The following is a 21,160-nucleotide window of genomic DNA, read 5'->3' on the forward strand; positions in this document are numbered from 1 at the left end:
ACAAATCATTGAGTGAGTATCTACTAATCAACTGAACTGGTAATTCAGTATAGGATATGTAACATTAATAAGTCTGTCCCAAGAGTTCTGCTCTTACGATTTGTAGTAGTTTTATGTGTCCAAAATCACTGATGAGCAAAGATAAAACTCTATTGTGTGGAATCTGACCCCAGGCCTGACCAATTGCTCAGCCTCTCTCCACAGGCTGGACTTGGGTCAGATAGCAGTGAAAGGTTCAGGTTGGCTTCACTCTACATTTTTAGTCTATATCTGTGCCAATAAAATTTTAAAAAATAAAACTTACCTCTTTGTACAGACTAGCTCTGTTTCTTGCTGGGTCTTCTACACTACTGACATGACAAGGTTGTGTAGAATTTGGATACCATCATGGTATGTACTTCATTTCTCAGACCTTAGAATGTTTACTTGGAAGCAAACCCATCTAATTTCAGTGGGACTTACATCCAGGTAAATGTGGTTACTACCAGAGCTTCAGGCAGTCTTTGTAGGAAACCATCACCCATCATCAGCCCTAGTTCAGTACTTACGTATCACTTCAACTTTATAGGTAGCATTGATTTCCCCAACCCTGTTAAACACCCGGCAGGTGTACTTTCCACTGTCCTCAGGCTTCAAATTCTTCAAATTCAGCGTCCATTTTTTCCTTTTGTTCTCGCCAATCTCCTGTGGAGTAAGACGCTTGTTGTCTTTTAGCCAGCTGATGTCAGGTCGAGGATTTCCACTAGCCATGCATTTCAGGCGGACTGAACTCCCAACAGGTCGGGCAATCACTCTCCTTCTCATCTTGGCAGGCTGAGTAAACCTCGGTCGAGCTGCAAAGACAAGCAAGGGGAAATAAAAATACAGTGAGTAAGAGTATTATGAGGAACACAAGCCATAAAGCTGTACAAGTGAAAGAAGTATTTTGTTGTGTGATGCAGAGTCTTAGAATACAGCATCATATAAGCCTTACATTTTTCAGTGCAAACATTGAGAAAGCAATTCTAAAAAATGCTTGGCATCTTCCAAAACCATTGACTCAAGAAAGAATCAGAAGCACACAGAACAATTGCATTAAACAGGAATTATTGTTATGAATTTGTGTATTACGTTTTAATATGCCAAGTTTCTATTTACCCTTAGCTTCTTTTTCCTTCCAAGCATTACGGTGAAGTTCTTTCCTCTTTATGCCCCTCTCAACAATTTACCTGTGAGTCTCCACAGCAGCCTTCCCCAATCTGGTGCTCTCCAGATGTTTTGGACTACAACTCCCATCACCCATGATCTTTGGCCATGCTGTCTAGGGTTCCAGGAGGAGGAGTTCTGACTGAGTCAAAACCTGGAAGGAACCCAGCCACATCCCTGACTAATGCAGCAGAGGCAAAAATAACCCCAGCAGTCTCTGGGGGGCAATCTGCTGGTACTGCTGCTTTTCTTTTTGTAATTAGAAATTATAAAATAATAAACAAACAGGTTTGGTGCCTGAGCCCTCCAAAGGCTTCCTGGTTAGTTGCTACTATAGGTCTGGCTAAGGTCAACTTGCCACTCCTTTCCCAGCTTCTCATTTCCTTGGCTGTCAACTTGTTAGCTCCTAGACATCCTCTCCCCCAACAAAGCTTCATCCTCAAACATTTGTGGGGCCATCGTTCTGAGATGGCCCTGATCAACAATGTACAACTTGAGATTAACAGGGAAAATAGAGCCCTCTTGGTCTCCTTAGACCTCTCAGCATCTTTCAAGCACAATAGACTATGTAATCATATTGTAGTATTTGCAATATCTTTGTAGTCTCTTTGTAGTCTAAGTGGAAATGGGGGATTATCCTTCCTGGAGTTGATTTGTAGAGTGATGTTTGAAGCTCTGGGATAAGGTGCCATCAATATGCCGATGACGCTTTTAATCAGGAGCAAGAGTCTCATCTCAGCACCACTGTCTGGCAGCTGAGATAGGCTGGATAAGGGTGACTACCTTGATGACTACCTTGAAACTGAATCCTGAAAAAGTGGAACTGATGGAGGGCTTCTATATTCTGGAGGAGGGAGAAAGATGCCGGTTGACTTTTATACAGCAGATGGGTTGCTTTGGACCTTGCATTGCTGTAGGGCTCCCAAGAAAGAGTGGCAACCAAGAATGGTCCATCAGCACCTGGTCAGGTGACTGCATTGTTTCCTGCAGCACAGGGTCTTAGTAATCCATGCCTCTGTAACTCATTTACTGCTACAATTTGCTCTATGCAAGGCTGTCCCTGAAAACAATATAATGCATTTGAGCTGCCAATTTGTCATGAGCTTATGAATCTTGTGTTATTGTACTAAGTAATGATTGATTGTTAAGTTTCAGATAATAATTGAAACTGCTGGTTTGACTTAAAGCCAGGATGTGTGTACTGCATACTTCAGGGGATCAACCAGCTCTCTGCATTCAATCAGATAATGTCCTGCCCTGCTCTAAATACAATCTATTCACTTTGTAAGGCTCTGAAGGGGACAGAGAGGGTCTGTTTAGTGATAGCCCCCATATTAGTCATGTAAATAAGACTGCAAAAGTTTTGCTGCTCTGTAGTATAGCACTTTCTCCAGAAAGAGGCCCACTAAAGCCCTCCTCACTGTGCTTTTAGTTCAAGAAAAGTTATAATGGTTTTAAGTCTGATAATGTAGATGCTCTTAAAGTTAAACATTCTGAATTTACTAATTTTAATTAGTAAAATATATTGCTATTTGTGCATTACGTATTCCACTGGATCAGTTTATTTTACAAAGATAGGCTGAAGAAAAAATCAATGTGGATGTGTGCTGCAGGGGAAGGGCGGACAATGCTGAGTTCATTCCCACGGGGGGTTCAGGCAGTTCCAGGATGCAACTGGACAAATGCACTCTGCCCATCTGCAGGGGATGGACTGGTGACAGATATGGCCTGTGCCCTCCTCCAAGCCATTCCTTATCTTTAGGCCAAACAGCATAACTGTGTGTGGCTGCTGCTCTTTCTCCACACACAGCACAGAAACGGAAAAGGATATGTGTAGCTCTCAGTGTGGTGTAGTGGTTAAGGTGTTGGACTACTACCTGGGAGACCAGGGTTCGAATCCCCACACAGCCATGAAGCTCACTGGGTGACCTTGGGCCAGTCACTGCCTCTCAGCCTCACGAAAACCCTATTCATAGGGTCGCCATAAGTCGGAATCGACTTGAAGGCAGCACATTTACATTTAGCTCTCACTATGTGAACAGGTTTAAAGTCCAGACTTTCCCTCATAACCTTGTCTCTGTTCCCCTCCTGATCAGCCGCTCCATCTATTCTCACACACTGACCTCATATTTCAGATACATTTGATGGGGAAATCCAGCTCAAGCATCTCCCTCGTACATTGTACCTCCAAGACATTTTTACTCCAAGCAGCAAGTGCCTCTTCTCCACCCCACCCTCACATTCTGGGCCTCAGCCACATCAGGATATTTTATTTCAAACTCTTTCTTGTGCAGCACAGAAATGCTTTGCTCTCTGCTCAAGGGCTTTCATGTGTAACCTAATGAACGGGAGTGACTCTGGCATCCAATGACCAAGCAGACAGCTGGAGTGACAAGTGTGATATCCTAGCTCATTCTGTAGGGATTGGTGTGTAAATGTGTAGGTATTCCCTATATCATCTCCCTGGAAGGGGAGGCATCCCTTGTAGTGAAAACAATCATACTCCATGGGAGCTTGTTACAACCATGCAGCATTTCAAAGGTCAACCAGTTTGCCAGCATAGTAATTAGATATATGAACATCATATCACATATAGATAAACCACTGTCCATGGCACTTGGCCATTGTGGATCTAGAAAGTAAAAATCCCAGCCCTATGAAATCAATTGATAATGAAAATGCTCTTAAGGAAAAAGAGAGCTAAACTTCTTTTTGAGAATACTGAATTGAAAGAGGTCACACTTTTCACTTTCAGTCTATCCATTCTACTCCTTTCACTTTTGGTCTATAAATCTAGCATGCCAAAGGCAGGCACCATTTTGAGGCAAGTTTTAACATTGATGCACTTGCTCCTGTGTTGATTTGCAGAAAATAATGCACGTGGCAAAACTGATAACGATCTTCAAAGAACAGCCCTTTTAAACACAGCCACTGACCCTTCACACAGGAGGGAACAGCTGGGGAATTGTGCCTTTTCCTTAATGTGGCTTGATTCCTGTACAGTACAGTTTGACTCCTGTACCATCTTACCCTCAAAATTCTGGCTTGTAGTGCCTTTCTCCCTGAATTTTCAGATCTGAAGAAACTGTTTTGCACACATTCATTGAACCAGTGTGATTTGCCATGAAAGGATCTAATTTTAAAAGAGCAAGCCTTGCTGTCCAACCAGCATGGACTGGACAGTGTGGGTTCAACAATCTTCCTAGAAACATAATTGGATATCAGTAGAAAGGCCCAAGGAGCTCAGAGCAGCATTTTCTGTCTCACAAGAGCTAAATTCCATACTGCAGGCTCAGCTCTGGGGAACCTTCTTGCAGCTGAGATCAGATAGCTCCCCATCCTTGATATATATATTTCTATTTCAGCAGGCATTTTAAGTAAGTTATACAATGCTTATTTAAGGATAGAGATCAGAAACCCCCCCAGTTCCCCCCCCCAAATTTCTTTTTAAAAGAAATCCACAGAAAAAATGGTTTTATGTCCAAATTTTCCATTTTTTCCCCTGGACCTTCACATCACTATTTAAGTTTTATCTGTGGTTTTTGTTTTAAACACTGTATTATTGTATTGATGGATTGTTTATTGATTGTTGTGTAAACCTCTTCGTAACTATCTATGGTGAAAAGTGGTCTATAAAAAGATATAAATAAATAAAGCGTTGTTCAGGCATTTGGGCTTAAACATTGACTGGGGCAGAGGTGTACATGCAAGCCCTGCCACCCACCATGTATGTGGGCTCCTCTTCAGACCTTCACAAATTTAGCATGACGGTCTGAAGAGAGTTTCCAAGTGTATTCATTTGAACGGATTTAGAAACCTCACCATAATTGGAAAGACACAAAGGTCTGGAGCCTGTGTGCCCAAAGGCATTGGGGGCATAGCGTAAACACCCCCCCACTCCATGTTTTAAGTCCTTATGTGTTCAAGCAAATACCTGAACACATCTTAGATGATATGTGAAATGTTTAACTGAATTTCATGTATCTGGATACGTGTTGATTTTTTTTTTGTTAAACAGCAATCACAATACTTCTTGACTGGGACCAGAACTGTGGCACACGGAGATGGGACTAACTCTTTTCCATTTGATGCAGTTCCAATGAAAATTGGTCTTCCTGAAGATGCTATTTGCTGTGGAAGGGGAGCTTCTCTTGCTGACAAAAGGAGTTCCGCACAACATAGGAAACAGACCTTTAGTGTGGCGGCACCTACCCTGTGGAATTCCCTCCCCTTAAATATTAGGCAGGCGCCATCTCTGTTATGTTTTCAGCGCCTACGGAAGACCTTCCTCTTTCAACAAGCCTTTTAAGTTGAGACCTTATCCCAGTCTGCATCTGTGTTGGAATTGCTTTTTAATATGTTTTTAACCCTTTTTTAAAAACAACAACAATGTTTTTAACCTTTTTAAAAAAGATGTCTTGGAAGCTTTTAAAAAAAATGTTTTTAAAGATGTTTTGTTTTAATGTATTTTAAAGTCTGTTTTTATGACATTTTGAAGTGTTTTAGTGCTTTTGTTTGCAGTCCTGGGCTCCTGCTGGGAGGAAGGGTGGGATATAAATCAATCAATAAATAAAATATATACAGTATTTCTCCACAATCCCACTAAAAAGAAGGAGAAAGAACAAAGAAAAGATGCCAAGTTAACAAAGGTAGAGGGGAAAAAAGAACTAGTTTCAAAGTCAACAAAAAGGGGGTGGGGATATCATTCTTTTTTGTAAGCACCTGCTCTCAAATCTGAATAATCTGTTGTAGCTTTGTTAGACCAAAAGAGCCAAAGGACTCTTTTATAAAGCACTTCTATGTTTCACATTCTTTGTTCAAATGTTCCCTTACACATCTTCAGGAGTTTGCTTTGTAAACATAGCACATTTATATAGTACAACTTGTGCCATACAGGCTAGGAAAAATCTATGTTAGCAAAGGGAGCATATGCCAATTTCTCCAACAACATGAGAATTAATAGCAGTGTATGTTAGTGGGAAGCAGCTTAACACATTCCTTCCTTCTGAGTTGTCATGGAACTCCTGTCACATCAATCTCAAAGGAGCAGCCAATACACAAGTGATACAAGCTGGCTGCTTTATAGTAATTAGCCAAAAGCTTCTCAAATTTTTCCATAAAACTGGACTTTGTTCTGCCTCTTTACACAACCTGACTCTGTAGTAGTGATGGTTTCAGACCTGAAACTTTATGGAATGTAGGCATTTAGTGTGTAGGCAATGATGATCAAACAGACAATGAAAGACGATAAGCAAATTTACTAATGGTGTTTCATGCATTTTACAAGCATAATGTTCTTTGCAACAAAGGAAATTACAAGGTGGCCCTTTGTACCATGGACCATTCATAGTTCTTAAGAGTCTCACAAAAGCTGACATGTGGTTTATTAATAAGGGCCATCTGGTGCTACTGCTGGGTCATTTTATAGTATTTGGATTACACTGATTGATGCTAATGTGGTAAATTTATTATTTTAAAAAGTTTTAAAATCTCAACTTCACCCCAAAATGCATTTCAGGGTGGCAAAATAAGTTCAAATCTGCAATTCAATATTAAAACAACATAAAATGTTAAACAACTATATCATAAAATTGAGTGGAATAAAACTATTCATCCAACTGAAAGACATTTAAAATGCCTGGGCAAATTAAAAGGTCTTGACTTGGTGCCAAAAGGAATACAATACTGGTCATAGGCATACCTCCCTCAGAAGGACATTCCAAAGTTGAGATACCACTAAGGAGAATGCCCTCTCTTTTGTGAATGCATAATGGACTTCTTCAATAGCTAGGACATGGAAAAAGACCTCTTCTGAAGGGGAGAAAAACCCTTCATAAACCTTTTCACCTGGATCTTTGTATTGCGTCTCTGAGGTTACACTACGTTACTCAAGTTCAACTTACCTTATCTTTAGATAGGAAAAAATATTGCTTCTGATCCTAATGGATCATAGAGCAGAATAGAAAAGGTAAGAAACAAACATTGTGTGGGCATAGAAAACAAGGGCTGATAACAGCTAAATCCAAAGGCATGGCATCAAATGAATACATGTATGCTCTGCTCAAAAGGTATTGAGAATGGGATCAAAAGTTGGATGGAGTCACACAATGTAAAAACCATTCAATGAACTTGACAGCTGGGCAGACAGTGAACAGTGAAATACAGTTAAGAACAAGTGTATAGTTACGGGAGAACAAAGCTGCAGGTATTCCCAAATAATTTATTTAAACAAAGAAAATAGTGATCCGTCTTAGAGCACAACAGGCAATTCTATTGGGGATGGGTGGGGGTGGGGAGTGGGAGAGAGGACTCAGAGCCACTCCCTTGCCTGCCTCTGTTAGGGAGTGTATGGGTGGGTTTTTCAGTCTGAGGGCCACATTCCATCCACCAAGGGGGGCGGGAGGAGTGGCATGATCCTTGCTGAGGTAATTCATGTTCTGATTGGCTGTGTAGTTCTGAGGGAGTTCTTCCCTATATGTTTTGTTGATGAATATGTTCCTGCTATGAGCTGCGTCTGAGCTCTGTAAAAAAGAAAACCCTCTCCATTCTTTCTCAAGTTATACCCTGTTCCTGTTCAATTTCTCTCAGTAAGGACTATCAGGATTTCTTTCCTCTCTGGACTCTGCTTTATTCAAGCCACTCTACTCACAGTAGGCAGGGCCAGCTGCAAAAGCAGGCGAGCAACAAATGTAAATTTTACCTTTGTACAGTAGGCTAGTTTCTACACACACTCCTCTGCATCCTCTACCTCAGGGGTCACCAAGTTGTTGCCTGTGGGTACCATGGCACCCGCAAAGGCCTTCAGTGGTGCCCCCAGCAGGTAGCCCAGAATTTGAGATTTATTTTTTAAAAAAAACTAAGTCTCTATCCCTCGTACAAAGAAAGTTATGAAACAAATGTACATGTACTTTTCCAAGCTATTTTGAGGCTTAGGCATTTTTCCTGCTTTGCAGGAGCTAAAGACCAGGGACTTATTAAGAATTCACTGTATAGTTAACTTACAGTACAATGGTATACATGTCTACTCAGAAGTAATTCTCTTTGTGTTTAATGGGGCTTACTTCTAAGCAAGTGAGTAAAGGATGGCAGCCTAGGCTTTGGTTTAGGGTTGGCATTGGGGAAAACAGTTTTTGTGCCTTTAACAGAGGTATGGCATGCAAACTTTCAACAGGTCAAAGCTTTTCTAGTATGGAAATACAAATATGGGAAAAGCTTCACCATGACTATTCTGTAATTTTGTATTGATTGATTGCACTTGTATACTGCCCCATGGCCGAAGCTCTCTGGGCAGTTTACAGCAATCAAAAACATTAAAACAAATATACAATTTAAAAGACACATTTTAGAAACAATTTAAAACAGAATTTTAAAATTTAAAACATTATAAAAACAATTTAAAACACATGCTAAAATGCCACACCACTCAGGGCAGCCATTTTGTGACTGGTGCCCTCAGTACTCTCTCAAAATTTGAAATGTGCCCTCTGGACCCCTGCTCTATCCAGATAGTCAAGGGGCATTATCAGAATTCAGGGACCCATTCCAGCCAGGCAAAAACACTCAGGGTGTAAAGTAGAACTCGTGAGGGATGTGGCTTGGGAAGAAGAAATGTGGCCTGCAGAAAGCTCTTGAGAGCTAGATAGAGAGGCCTGGAGGGTCACATTTGGCCCCTGGGCCTGAGGTTCCCCACTCCAACTATAGAAGATTCAAGTATGTCTAGTTTGGACCCATTGTGTGAACTTACATAACAATAGTGTCAGACTGAGAAGGAGCCAAAAATCATGGTATATAGAGAACACTATGGAAAGTGAAAGTCCTAAGGAAAACTAGGATTCAATTATCAGTTCACATACAAGCCATAGTGGGCATCCCATCCAGCTAGTTGCTAGAAGTGGGGCAAGAGCAACTCCTGTTGTATTTTTTTTTTGTATTCCAGAAGGAAGATAGAGTGAGGGTCCTCCAGATGGCTAGGCTTGTCTACCTTTACCTGTGCTCTTCTCTACCTAACTTTCTTCCGTTGTAAACTGATATGCTCAGGGAAGCTGCCCTGCCCTGTCTTCCTTTGTCTTCTTCTTTGGCTGAAAGAGGAGACATCTCTGTCTTTGTTCTCTCTCTTGAACAATGAGAGCAATACGCAAGCCTGGGCATTGCGCTTCCAACTAGTTAGTTACAACGAGGTACACCTTTCCTATCTACCAGATATTTCTATAACTTAAGTAGCTTTCTCTTGTTTTACTAAGTCTTAAGTCTCAGTGATCTCAATGCAGGGTAAAAGCCTGCTACTTAGGTAAATACACACACTGGCACATGCAGCTCAGAACACTGAGTTACTCTGCATAGGCATAACAATAGTTGCTGGCTTTACTAGCTAACAAAAAATGTACTGCAGTACAGTACGTTAAAGTGCTCAAGCAGTTATGAGACATAATCTAATGGAAGAGGTTTGCTTGATAGGGCAGAACTGAAGCAACAGACTCCCTCTGCAGTGTCACTACCACTTACACACAGGGAGGGACAAGGCGGCAGCAAGGCTGGGGGGAGGCAATCTGGTGCTTCCACCAGTGCACCTATTCAGTCCTGACCTCCTCCCTCTTGGTAGGTGGCTGCTACACTGCTGCTGGAAGGCTGTTGCTGCAGCTCTCCTCACTGGGCAAGCTGCTCCTGATGACAGGGTTTTCTTTATAAGGTTAGCCTCATGAAAAGCCAAATAATTTGAGCCACAAGAAAAGTTGAGTATTAACATAACATGCCATATGCTTTTCGTGACTAGCTGTTAGATCCCTACACATAGGCAAAACATCAGACAAGGGAAAAAGAATATTTAGAAATACAAGTGACTGTTTTTCTAGTTCAGAGTACTGTTACTGCATTTTATTTCTGTAACAGCAAACCGGTCTTCGGAGCTTACTTGCACTATGACTGGATTTCATAAAAATCCATTTTGCCTGTTTAAATCAAGTGTTTCTAAGAGAACGCAAAGAGCAAACAGGTGTTAGAGAGCACTCAGTATTGTGGGTCAATGAACCATTCTCTTTCAAACAGAATTCCTTGGGACAATCCACTCTTCAGCCTGGTTGGTTGTTGCAGACTGCAGTATCTCATGCAGTAGTTCTTGGCCATCTGCGAAACCAGCTGGAGGATTTCCACTTTGCAGTAGTGTTTTCCATTTGTGTGTGTGTGTTTTGTAGAAAACTCAGCTGTCAGTTTGAATTGCGGCGGGTACTGATTGCACACCAGTTTAATCAATTCTTTGATTTAGGTAAATAGTTATTGTTATTGCTGCTCTGCATCATGGGTTTGTAATTTCAAGGTTGTTTAAACAGTCATTAAATATACAAGAACAAAGGTAAACTGATGTTAAAAGTTAAAGTGTCACAAAAATACAGATAGAAACAATGGTCAATCTATGACAACAATGCAGATCTTTTTGCAAGAAAAGTTTAAAATAGGAGGATGCAGATTTTGCAAAACTAAACTGTGTAAGCATGATGCTTTAAAAATGTCAGACATCTGAGTGGCCACTTGAACTGTCAGAATAATAATAATAAGCATCGGTGGCACTGCAATATTCAAAAAAATCAGTGCAAGTTTATTTTGTAGCAATATGTGTTTGTTCCATGGGAATAATGTCCTGCCAGTGAAGTCCCAGTTAACTGGAATTATGTTGTGTCTTCTCCTGTAGCCATGTCATAGCTGGTAAAACTGTATTTATATTTGCTTACCCCAAAGCTTTCCAGAATGATCTTCAGATTCGCTATTGGGACCTTCAGGTGCCAAACTCTCTCTTCCTGAGCTTGCATCATCTGTATTCAATGACAGAAAGAAAGAGACAATTTAAAACACCAAAAAGTAACATTTGGGATGGACTGCAAGTGGAATGCTGTGCTGGAATGGAATTAAATGGTACATTCCAACACACTGAATTTGTTTTTTGCTGCCTGGCCAGTTTATTTTCTTTCCTATTTTTTTAGCTTTTTAGCTGGCTACTAACATGATGGGAGTTTAATTAATGCTTCCATTAATAGCAAACTAAAGCCCCTTTGTTTATGTTTACAGACTGATGTTCCCAAGGAAGAAATGGAATGGTTTTACACTCCTTGCCAATGATGGCATAAATCAAAATTATAGCTGAGAAGGCAACAGAGACTTTTGGAAACCAGTCATGTTGGAGGCAACATTTCATAGCTTCCAGGAAGTGAAAATTACTTCTATTTATTTTGAAACTTGCATAGTGCCTTTCTGTAAATTTGTGCTTATTTAGGCCGAGCTTGGAAAAGTTACTTTTTTCAACTACAACTCCCATCAACCCAATCCAGTGGCCATGCTGGCTGGGGCTGATGGGAGTTGTAGTAACTTTTTTCCAAGCTCTGTTTAGGCCAATGAAACTGTTTGCAAGGACAACAATGAGGAAACGTGGCCGGGGAGGGTGGGGAAAGCATCAGTGTTGAATGTCACTTAAAAAGATATTAAGGACAAAAGAAACGTGATGTAGTGCTTAGAACGTTGGGAGAGGTCTGGAGAGACCCAGCTTATTTATTTATTTATTTATTGCACTTTTAGACCGCCCTATAGCAACAGGCTCTCAGGGCGGTGTACAACAGGATAAAAACACATTTAAAACCAGCGAATGTGAATACAACATATAAGTATAAAACACATTAAAAACAGATTAAGACAAAATTAATAAAAATTACAATGAATTAACTATAACATTAAAATTAAAAACTAAGACTAAAATGCCTGGGCAAAGAGGTAGGTCTTTACCTGGCGCCGAAAAGATATCAAAGAAGGCGCCAGGCGTATCTCGTCAGGGAGGGCATTCCATAAAATCCTTGTCCAGCCATCATACTAACTGGGTGACGGTTGACCAGTCACTACACCATCTCTCAGCCTGACCTACCTTACAGGTTGCTGGGAGAAAAGCAGGGAGCCATGTATGCTAGCTTGAGCTCCTCAAAAAAAAAAAAAAAAAAAGGCAGGCTATGCATGTAATAAATTAATACCCTTTTGCATAAAAGCAAGCAAGCAGGGATGAAAAAGGATCAAATGTGAGAGGGCTAAGTTTACCAAATGGCAAGCTCTATTACAAGGCATTTAAACTGTAATAATTATTGGCTATTTTAAAAGGCAGAATGACATATTTTGGGTGGGAACTAAAGAGTGTAATTTTTCAGTTGTATTACCTGTACCATTTTACTAGCTGAACTATGTAATACAAATATGGTTGTGAATCCCTTCTTATGAACAAATGGCAGGATTGGTCCTTCATCAATATTTTGTTGCTGTTATTAACTTAAATGTCTATCCTGCCTTTTCTCCAAAGGAGCCCAGGGTGGCAAACAGCAAAGTAGTAAAGCAATACAATTAAAAATAAAATGTAAACACATTAAAAACATTTAAAACAATTAAGAACATTTAAAACATTTCAAAATAGTGATTGTGCCTGACCCACATTTGCTTCTATGTCTTGAAGGACTTTTGCTTTGCACTGATTTCATAATGGATATTTTCAAGCCATTTACATGCCATTCATTTACATGAAAAGATAAGAAAACCCCAAGGAAGGTCTGTTTGGGTCGAAACAAACTGGATATTAATAAAAAAAATATTATTCTTCAGCATCTTGGCTCTCCTTTTTGTCTTTTACATTGAGTGCTTTCCATTTTGTGTGTATGTGGCTGAAGGACACACATTAAGATCAGGTACTATGAAGGCTGTTGAAATGCACCCACTGCCATCACCACTATTAGATTGGTGGAGTGTGTTAGCTTTTGTTTTTGTTCTGTCAATGATTGCTACTATAGTACAATTTCTCCAGATGTGCTGCTGTCACTTAAGAGGAAAAACAAAATGTTCAAAACAACAGCCTAAGCAGCAGCCAGCACTCTGAACAGCAGTGTTGCTGCTGCTTACTGGAATGGTGTGGGGCAACAGTGAGGTGGGGCAGCACAGGTACACCAGTGGAGCCAATCCGGTGCTGCTGCTGGTGCACTTCTACCACTCCAGCCTTACCACTGCCTTGGCTCCTCTCTGTCTTAACTCTTGGTAAGTGGCAGTAATGCTGATTTTGGGAGGCTGGGTCTGTGGTGCCAACCCCACTCAGCAGCTGCACCTGAGACTATGAGCTGGCTGGGTAACTGGTCCCTCAATCTACACTTATCTAGCCCCAAACAAGGGCAACTTTGACAAGAACTGCAATCATTTTGTACTTTGTCTTTCTGAAAGCAGGTTGGAACAGAGGCTCTAAAAAGGAAGAACCAGTACCTAGATGTGTCCCACACTAAATAAACAATGACAGATTTCTTGAGGATGGTGAAATATGTTCTGCGCATATGCTTACATCATACCGTAGCATAAAGTCTGCCTGTTACCTTCCTAAAAATGTTAATTACAGATTTGTCATTGCAAGTTACAAATTATAAATGAAAGCAAAAAGATTGATGAGAAACCATTCAAGATATATTTGGAGCTATTTATAGCAGACACATGAAAATCACACTGAAAATGAAGAATTTTGAAAATTTATAGCCAAGTCCTGAAATTATACAGGACAAGACAGTAAAAGGATCTCTCTAGCTGAATCCAATGTTACATGCTCGCAGGACTTCTGTGAAGATTTTAAACAGATCTATTGTCAATTAGAACTTCATTGTACGCAGCCCGGTATATATACCGACAGAACTTCCCTCCTTTGTCTCCAGCCTCATGTTACAGTATGTCCACCAGAGTGCAGCCCCCTCCTGCCCTCAACGCCACTCATACACACCAACTAATTGGCATTCTCAGCCGCACTTGACAGGCTGCCAAGCCTTTCATGTGAACCAAATTGCTGTGAATGCACCAGATCCTTTGAAGATGCATCTTTGCTTGTTATCCAGCCAAATCCTCAAACCGTGGAGCTACATACTAGAATCAGGAAAGCTTCCTCCACCTTCCAAAAAAGTTTGAGGGGTATGTGTGGATGAATTAAAAATGCAGATAAGGTAACTACATTGAACAGGAAGTCTTCAGAAAACTTCTTGACAGGGAAAGCCTAACTGGGTGGTGGTGGTAATAAATTATAACAGATGTGACTACTGAAGTACAGGGAAGATAGTCCTGCTGCTGCTGCTGCTGCTGCATAGAAAGAAAGATGTCGTTACAATCTGAACATTATGCTCACTTACAACATTACAGTGTGGATTGATTTAAATCATAAGAATATTAAAACAAATTCAATTTTATAATATATTATCAAATATGCATATTTATTGGTTAGCGTAACAACTGAAACATAACTGGTTTGCATGAAGTAGACTTTTGTACTACAGAATTATATCTGTTCAAAGACAAGAGACCAGTTGTGAATTCAATGGATTTTTCTGTGCATATACTTCAAGCAAGATCACTTAACTGAAATGTCCAGAATTGTTCAGTAATGGCTCATAGTTACTGAGGAGTATGATGTTTCTCCATGAAAGTAAATTTCTACACTGTTCTTCTGGCAGAGTAGTAAAACATTCATAGAGAAATTAACTCAATGCTAAACTCACTCAGGTAGTTAGAGGGCACCAAGATGGAAGATTCTGGTAAAATACAACATTGCATTTCCTAGACCTTATTGGAGGACATCCCTTCCCAACGCAACTAACAACAGAAATCTAAGCTGGGCAGTGTAAAGCTACTAATGTTTTAAAAAATATACAAGCAAGAACACGCATTATTCAAGTAAGGAAGAGAAAGAGATTAACACTTGTTCCCCCACTTCAAAAATACGAAACTAACATAGATTTTGGAGTTTTAATGGCCTAATAAATGTATTGCCCTAATATGGATTGTGGAGGAAAGGTAATCCCTTTTACGTCCCCCATAAAAGCCCCTGGACCTGCAATGTGGCAGGCTTAATCCACTGTGGAGGGCATCCTGTGCCTTCTAATTTCATCTGCTTCTGCGACACGGGAAAAAAAAGTTACAGCTGTTTTCAGATTCTCCATAACAATGAATGGGGAATACAGAGCTTTATTTTATTTAGAATGGCTGGGAACCCAAATCACAGACTGAAGCAGACAGAGCACCTTAGAAATAGATTAGAATTTTTAAAAGACCACAGATTTTACAAATGTTGAGGGCCGTGCACCCCCCTAATAAATACAGTTCATTAACCTTTGTGTTATATTTATAATTCTTGATCTCAAGTCTTGACAGTAGCACTCTGATCGTGGAATACTTTCTCCACTGAGTTTCAGTTGGCCCCTGCTCTGTATGCTTCCCAGCATGAACTGAAGGTCTTGTTTCCTAGCAGGCCTTTGGATAACAGTATATTCAGATTAAAGGATTGTAATATGTTATGGATTTTGGCTTTCAATTGTATTTGTTTTATTTGCCCTCCATCTTGGCGGCTGAATGTCTACAGCACAGAACCTGCTCTATTCCAGTAGGCTCCTCACACAATTAGGAACTTCATGCTGCAGGAACAGCAATGGGATATGCAGGAAAGGGAGGGGCCAACAGGCTCATCCTGATAGTAATGTGGGGTGGGAAGAATGTGGGAAAGGCTAGTATCTTCACTTATTTGGTACGAAACACAAAAACAGCTATCTAAAAGGAAGAGCCATCTGACATCAGTACTTCCAGTGTTGTGTAAAGTATTTCCCCAAATATTATTAGTGGTCTTCATGTAAAGTCTTTTTATGTGAAAAGTGTGTGAAACTGGGGGATCCTCCCTCAATGTGTCTAACCCTTTAAAAAAAATACATAGAAGCAAGTGTTTGTCCCTGCATTTTATCATAGTGAATTCCATGTTCATTATGCATTGTAGGTAATAATGCCATTCAATCTCATTGGGTGACTCCTGCTATTATGGGAGAGGGAGAAATCTCCTTCTTCTTTCTCTCCACTACCTCATCACTATTGCAGCATTTTAGAAACCTGTTTTATGCCTTCCCCAACCATCTTTCTCCCCAGCCTCACCCCAAAGTGAAAGAGCTCCAAAACACATGAAGCACAGAAGACAAATCTGCATTTAGAAGCACATCTAATGACATCCATAGTAAAGCCCAATGATACAGACCAAGCCACCAAATTGTATGCATGCAAAAGGCTGCTACTTTGTTGCAAATCTCCCTAGCTGGATTGGGTGAGGAAGGTGTGGATGGGAGATTGGTAAGTAGGGTAGAAAAGGGATGGAATCCTCTTTTTTGTGTGGAGGGATTGGATATAATACCAAATATAGGAACAAAATACACAACAGCAACTTACATGTTTTACACTTACATGTTTTCATAATTCATTTTGGCAGCTGAAATAATGGGATGTGTTTCCAGTGTGATATCTCAGAGACTGCATCCATGCCATGATGGACACTGATGTAGTTGCCACAGATGATATGCCCGAATGTATCCCATAATTTGAAGAGTAATAAACAGAACAGAATGGTCGATGTGAAGTGCTGTAGCAACTTCATATCACTCAAGACTACTTAAGTCTTAGCAACCATGCTTGCAGAATTGGTTGTTTTCATAACATTCAGTCAATTTAGGTGTTGTGTCATGTTTGTTTTTTGGTTTGAGGCTTATACTGCATTTCCTAGTGCTCAATCTCTGCCAGAACCTACCTGCAGCTTTTTAAAAATCATGTCACAAATAGGAGTTAACTGAATTACAACAAATGTTCCACTATCCTGACATTTGGAGCTTGCCAATAAAAATGAAGAATATTTTTAAAAGTTGGTTTCTAATCCTTCTGCCTTTGAATTGCATCAGTTTATTGGAATACAAAGAATGACAGATTTAGCACTAACCCAGGGCTTGCAGAAAGGCAAGCCAGATGTCCTTTCTGGCCAGCTGTAAAATATACCTAATTTTAGTGAAAGGCACCAGCTTGTTCTTGGACTTTTTGCTATGGTCTACAGGAGATCCTTGAATTCCAATTAGCCACAAAGAACCCTAATGGAAAAAAGAAGAAAACTCTGTTAAATAGCTAAATTTTGACAAACTTCCATTAAAATAATAGAGAAAAGGAAAGACTCCAGGATACTCTCAGGACAAAGCTCAATATGGCAAAAGCTCCTTTGAAAAACCTATATTCTATTTCTTAGCTGAATCCATGTGCAAATGAGAACAGCAATGGGGGGATTTGGCAGCAGGCCCTCCCATTAGCATGCTTTCTATGAAAAAGACTGTAGATCAATTGCATTAGCAACTGATGGACTGGCTGGTATGGCTTTAGAGAAGTGTACTGATGTCATGTACTTCATATGAACATCCAATCTATTCACAGCTGAGATTTCAGCTAGATAAGCATGTTCAACTGACCTTCTCTCCAGAAGAATGTGTACTGCTTTCTGGTCAGGCATGATAGCAGGCAGGCAGATGGTTAAGTTTTCCAGTAGTTGTTTATGGGCCAAATGTCTAAAAATGGGGTGGTTATTACCTCCTGGGATAAATCAATGAGTTACCCTTTTGGGGGGATGGGGGGGTAACATGGCAAAATTATCATGACTGTTGTCTCAACAGAGACATGACTGATTATTGATCAGTGTCAAACAGCAAGCTTAATGAGGAAAAAATTAGTATACAATATGTAGAAGACAGATCATACCTCAGTCTTTATGAGCAACTGTATCTGTCCCCAAAATCTAAAAAGTAAGATATGTTGCGCATCTTTTCAGTGATACTCCCAAAAATTATTTCAGTATGTTATGAATCTTCTTTAGTCGTTTGGGCATCCTTGGGCCCAAACTGAACAAAAAGTATGGAGCATATAGCCTCAAACTGGGTATTACATTTTCTTTTGCTATTTTTACATTATTAAGTTTTTTAAAAAATGAAAACTGCTCATTACCAATGGCCAATATGGCTTTTCACTAGGGTCATAGGCTATCAAAAACATAGCCACCCAGATGATAAAACCATCCTAGACTGTAGACTGTAGAAGCAAGGCCAGCAAACTTGATGTTACTTCTGGAGATAATTCTTCCAAGTCTGATAGCATGGCTTTAGCAGCAAAAGCGGCAAACAGCATCAAATGAAGAAAAAAAAAAACCCTAACAAGACAACATAAAGGAGTCTCTAACTAATCCTGCTCTAGAGGAGATTGTGCCAATGCAACAAAAACATTCCCTCTTCCCAAGACAATATAGTTCAAAGTAAAGAGTGGCTCTGCTTGCCCTCTGCGTGCTGACCAAAAAGGGACGTCATCCTTGTCAAAACTATCTGCTGTAGGACCCTTCAACTAGAAGGGGGCAATGGAGATAAATCCTGTAATGCATCATGAAAATGGAGGGAGTGGCCCACACAGCTACTGTACAGATATCGTGCAGGGGAGTGCTGGTCTTCAATACAGCAGGGATGGCTGTACCATGACCAGAGAGGACAATGATCTCTGGTGGGAATTGATTTTTTACCTCCTGGTGATTCAGGTTTGTAAGACATAAATAAGCAAAAAGCCCACATTCCTAGCACCTCCAAATGTAGATCAATAGAGCCTAGCACACATGCAGTTTGTGGCACAGCTTCTCCTTGAAATATGAACAGCGGGGGTAAAAGTAAAAGTTGGGCAACGTCAGCCAGTCTCCTTAAGTGTTCAACGTCCTTTGGATATATTCCAATCAGAATGATTCAAGACTGTCCTCCATTTGGGGGGAGGGAGGACATTTTCCTTCCATATGTAGTATTCATTTTAAATGTGCACCACTGATGGCTGATGAGGACTTTTGTGGTCATATTGTCTGCTTATATTAGGATGTATTTGTGGCTTGTCTAAGAAGGCTTATAGTGTGAGGCTGCCTGCCTCAGCTCTAACATATGGAACACTGGATTGGTTGAATAGCTTCTCCAGGGCCTGAGCCACATTGGGGGTGACCTTCATCAGCAGTGGGCCATGACTCTGAAGGAAACAAACCAAAGAGGAAGGAGCGAGACAGTTCAGACTTGTTTCTTAGCGTTTCTCTCCACTAATTTCTATGGGACAAAGTAAATATTTTCAGGATCCACCATATTCCTGTGATTTTATTTTTTTTTAATACTAATTTTAAACTGCTGTAACCTGCCCTGGGACCTGCTAGTGAAGGGCAGGTAATAAATATAACAACAGGGCTGAAATCTGGGATACAGGTGGCAAAACTTGCTTTTCAATCCTGCACTGAGATCACCAGAAGCAGTTCCTACCTTAATGGTGTTCCTGATTGCAAGCCTTACTTATTCCCATATCAATGAATGGGTGTCATTAATGGGGGAAAGTAAAGCACTGCATTTAACAGTATTGCAGTTGGGGCATAACCTACCACTTACATGCCAGTGGATGGTCAAGTCCCTCTGACACAGGTCCTGCAAGGAGATCTCACTCAAGTCTGTGCATGGAGCTCCCGGAAACATTGCAGTAGAGGTCTTTCTAGGTTCTCTATCCAACACACACAAGCATCATCTGTAACTATCTGTTGACAGGCATTTTGCTAATTATTTCAAACAGTAAAACAAACACACATTTGGGTATAATGTATGGTTCTGAGTAAATGTGAATAAAAACATATACAAGCTATCCCTGAGTCTGAAACAGAATTATTTGCACTTGACTTTCAGAAGGTGCTTTGCTTTAGGCAGCAGTGAACCACTTGGTTTAAGCTAGCGACAGATTCTGATCAGGACTCTAAGCAATTGCCTAGTTTATTCAGTTAAAAACATAACCCAGCATTTCTCTGTGGGGCAGAGTAATTCAGATTTGCAATGTGCAAGGTCAGTCCCTCCACTAACTTGCTTGTGGCTGGCTTTGGAGCTTTTGATGTCAGGGACCTTGAAAGCCCCATTTCGCAGATGAGCCAGCTTTGCATAAATAAACAAAGCAACCTTTGAACTGAAGCCTGAGACCTGAGCACACTTCAAAGACTATGTGTGTGTGTGTGAATGGAGAATGAAGTGATCAGCCTGCATCATTAACACAGCTGCTGGCTCGATCCACAACTCATTGGAATAACACAACTCTTTAGAAGAACAAGGGGTGCGAATGAATAAAGGAGAGAATGACAGGGTGAGCAAGGAATAAGAGGAAAGGGAAAGTGATGTCAGGCTTGAAAAAATATAATTTCTTTCTGGGATAAATGAAACATGTAAGCCAACTCCACTTTAAAGCTTGTTATCAAACAGTGAAGAAAGACTCATACTTTGTTTCCTATTGGAATTCTAGCATTATAATCTTGAATCTATTTGTTTATGGTCAATTTACAATAGACAGCCATATAAGGCCAAGGTCTTCAAATCCCTTGGAAGGCAAATTAACTATGAGCTTGCACTACAGAATTTGGTACACCAGTAAGGTGTAGTGGTTAGAGTGCTGGACTAGGACCTGGGAAACCAATGTTAAAATCCTCACTCAGCCATGAAGCTCCACGGATGAACTTAGGCAAGCCACAGTCTCTCAGTCTAACCTACTTCACAGGGTCATTTTGAGGTTAAATGGAGAGGTTGGAGAATCATGTATGCCACCTTGAGTTCCTTGGAGGAAAGGCTGCAAAGGGATGTAATAATGAGTTTTTTATTATAATAATAACACCTCTTGTCTTTTTAACTACATCTTCATTGGAAATCTATGGAAATATAAACAGTTATATCAATTGAGAACTTTACCATGCTTTCCTCATAAAACTTCCTCCATTTATGCCGTCCTTTTCAAAATGGCTGCAAAGAGGGCGTAGCATGCTTATATCATAGACATCAACTGTTGTTTTCTTTAACCAGAGTGATGCATCTTTCTATCATAAACAACCATATTTCTCTCTTCTCCCCCCAGAAGGCCTAATTACTGCATATTTTATATGCATAAACCCAAATTGACCTTATTCTCAGGTTAGTGTGCACTTAGAGGAGATCTTTGGCCTGTAACTATTGGAGATGGGGGACTGCTTTCTTTTTTTAAACCATTTAAAAACACTTTGCTGTTTTACTTCTTAAGGTAAGCTTTCTGATGTTCAGCCTCAATGCCAAAATCACTGAAATAACTCTAT

General features: G+C 40.3%; 1 protein-coding gene across 5 annotated transcripts in view; it reads right to left on the reverse strand.

The window, feature by feature from the left end:
- FGFRL1 (fibroblast growth factor receptor like 1) overlaps window positions 1-21,160 on the reverse strand; it is a 326,242-nt gene that overhangs the window by 8,220 nt on the left and 296,862 nt on the right. For all 5 annotated transcript variants that reach the window (XM_061629849.1, XM_061629848.1, XM_061629851.1 and 2 more), the window contains exons 4-5: window positions 10,908-10,988; window positions 549-833 (exon numbers count right to left, since the gene is read on the reverse strand). In XM_061629849.1, the coding sequence (XP_061485833.1) occupies window positions 549-833; window positions 10,908-10,988 (366 nt within the window). The remainder of the gene's footprint in view (window positions 1-548; window positions 834-10,907; window positions 10,989-21,160) is intronic.

The sequence above is a fragment of the Rhineura floridana genome, chromosome 5, assembly GCF_030035675.1.
Source record: "Rhineura floridana isolate rRhiFlo1 chromosome 5, rRhiFlo1.hap2, whole genome shotgun sequence".
Taxonomy (NCBI): domain Eukaryota; kingdom Metazoa; phylum Chordata; class Lepidosauria; order Squamata; family Rhineuridae; genus Rhineura; species Rhineura floridana.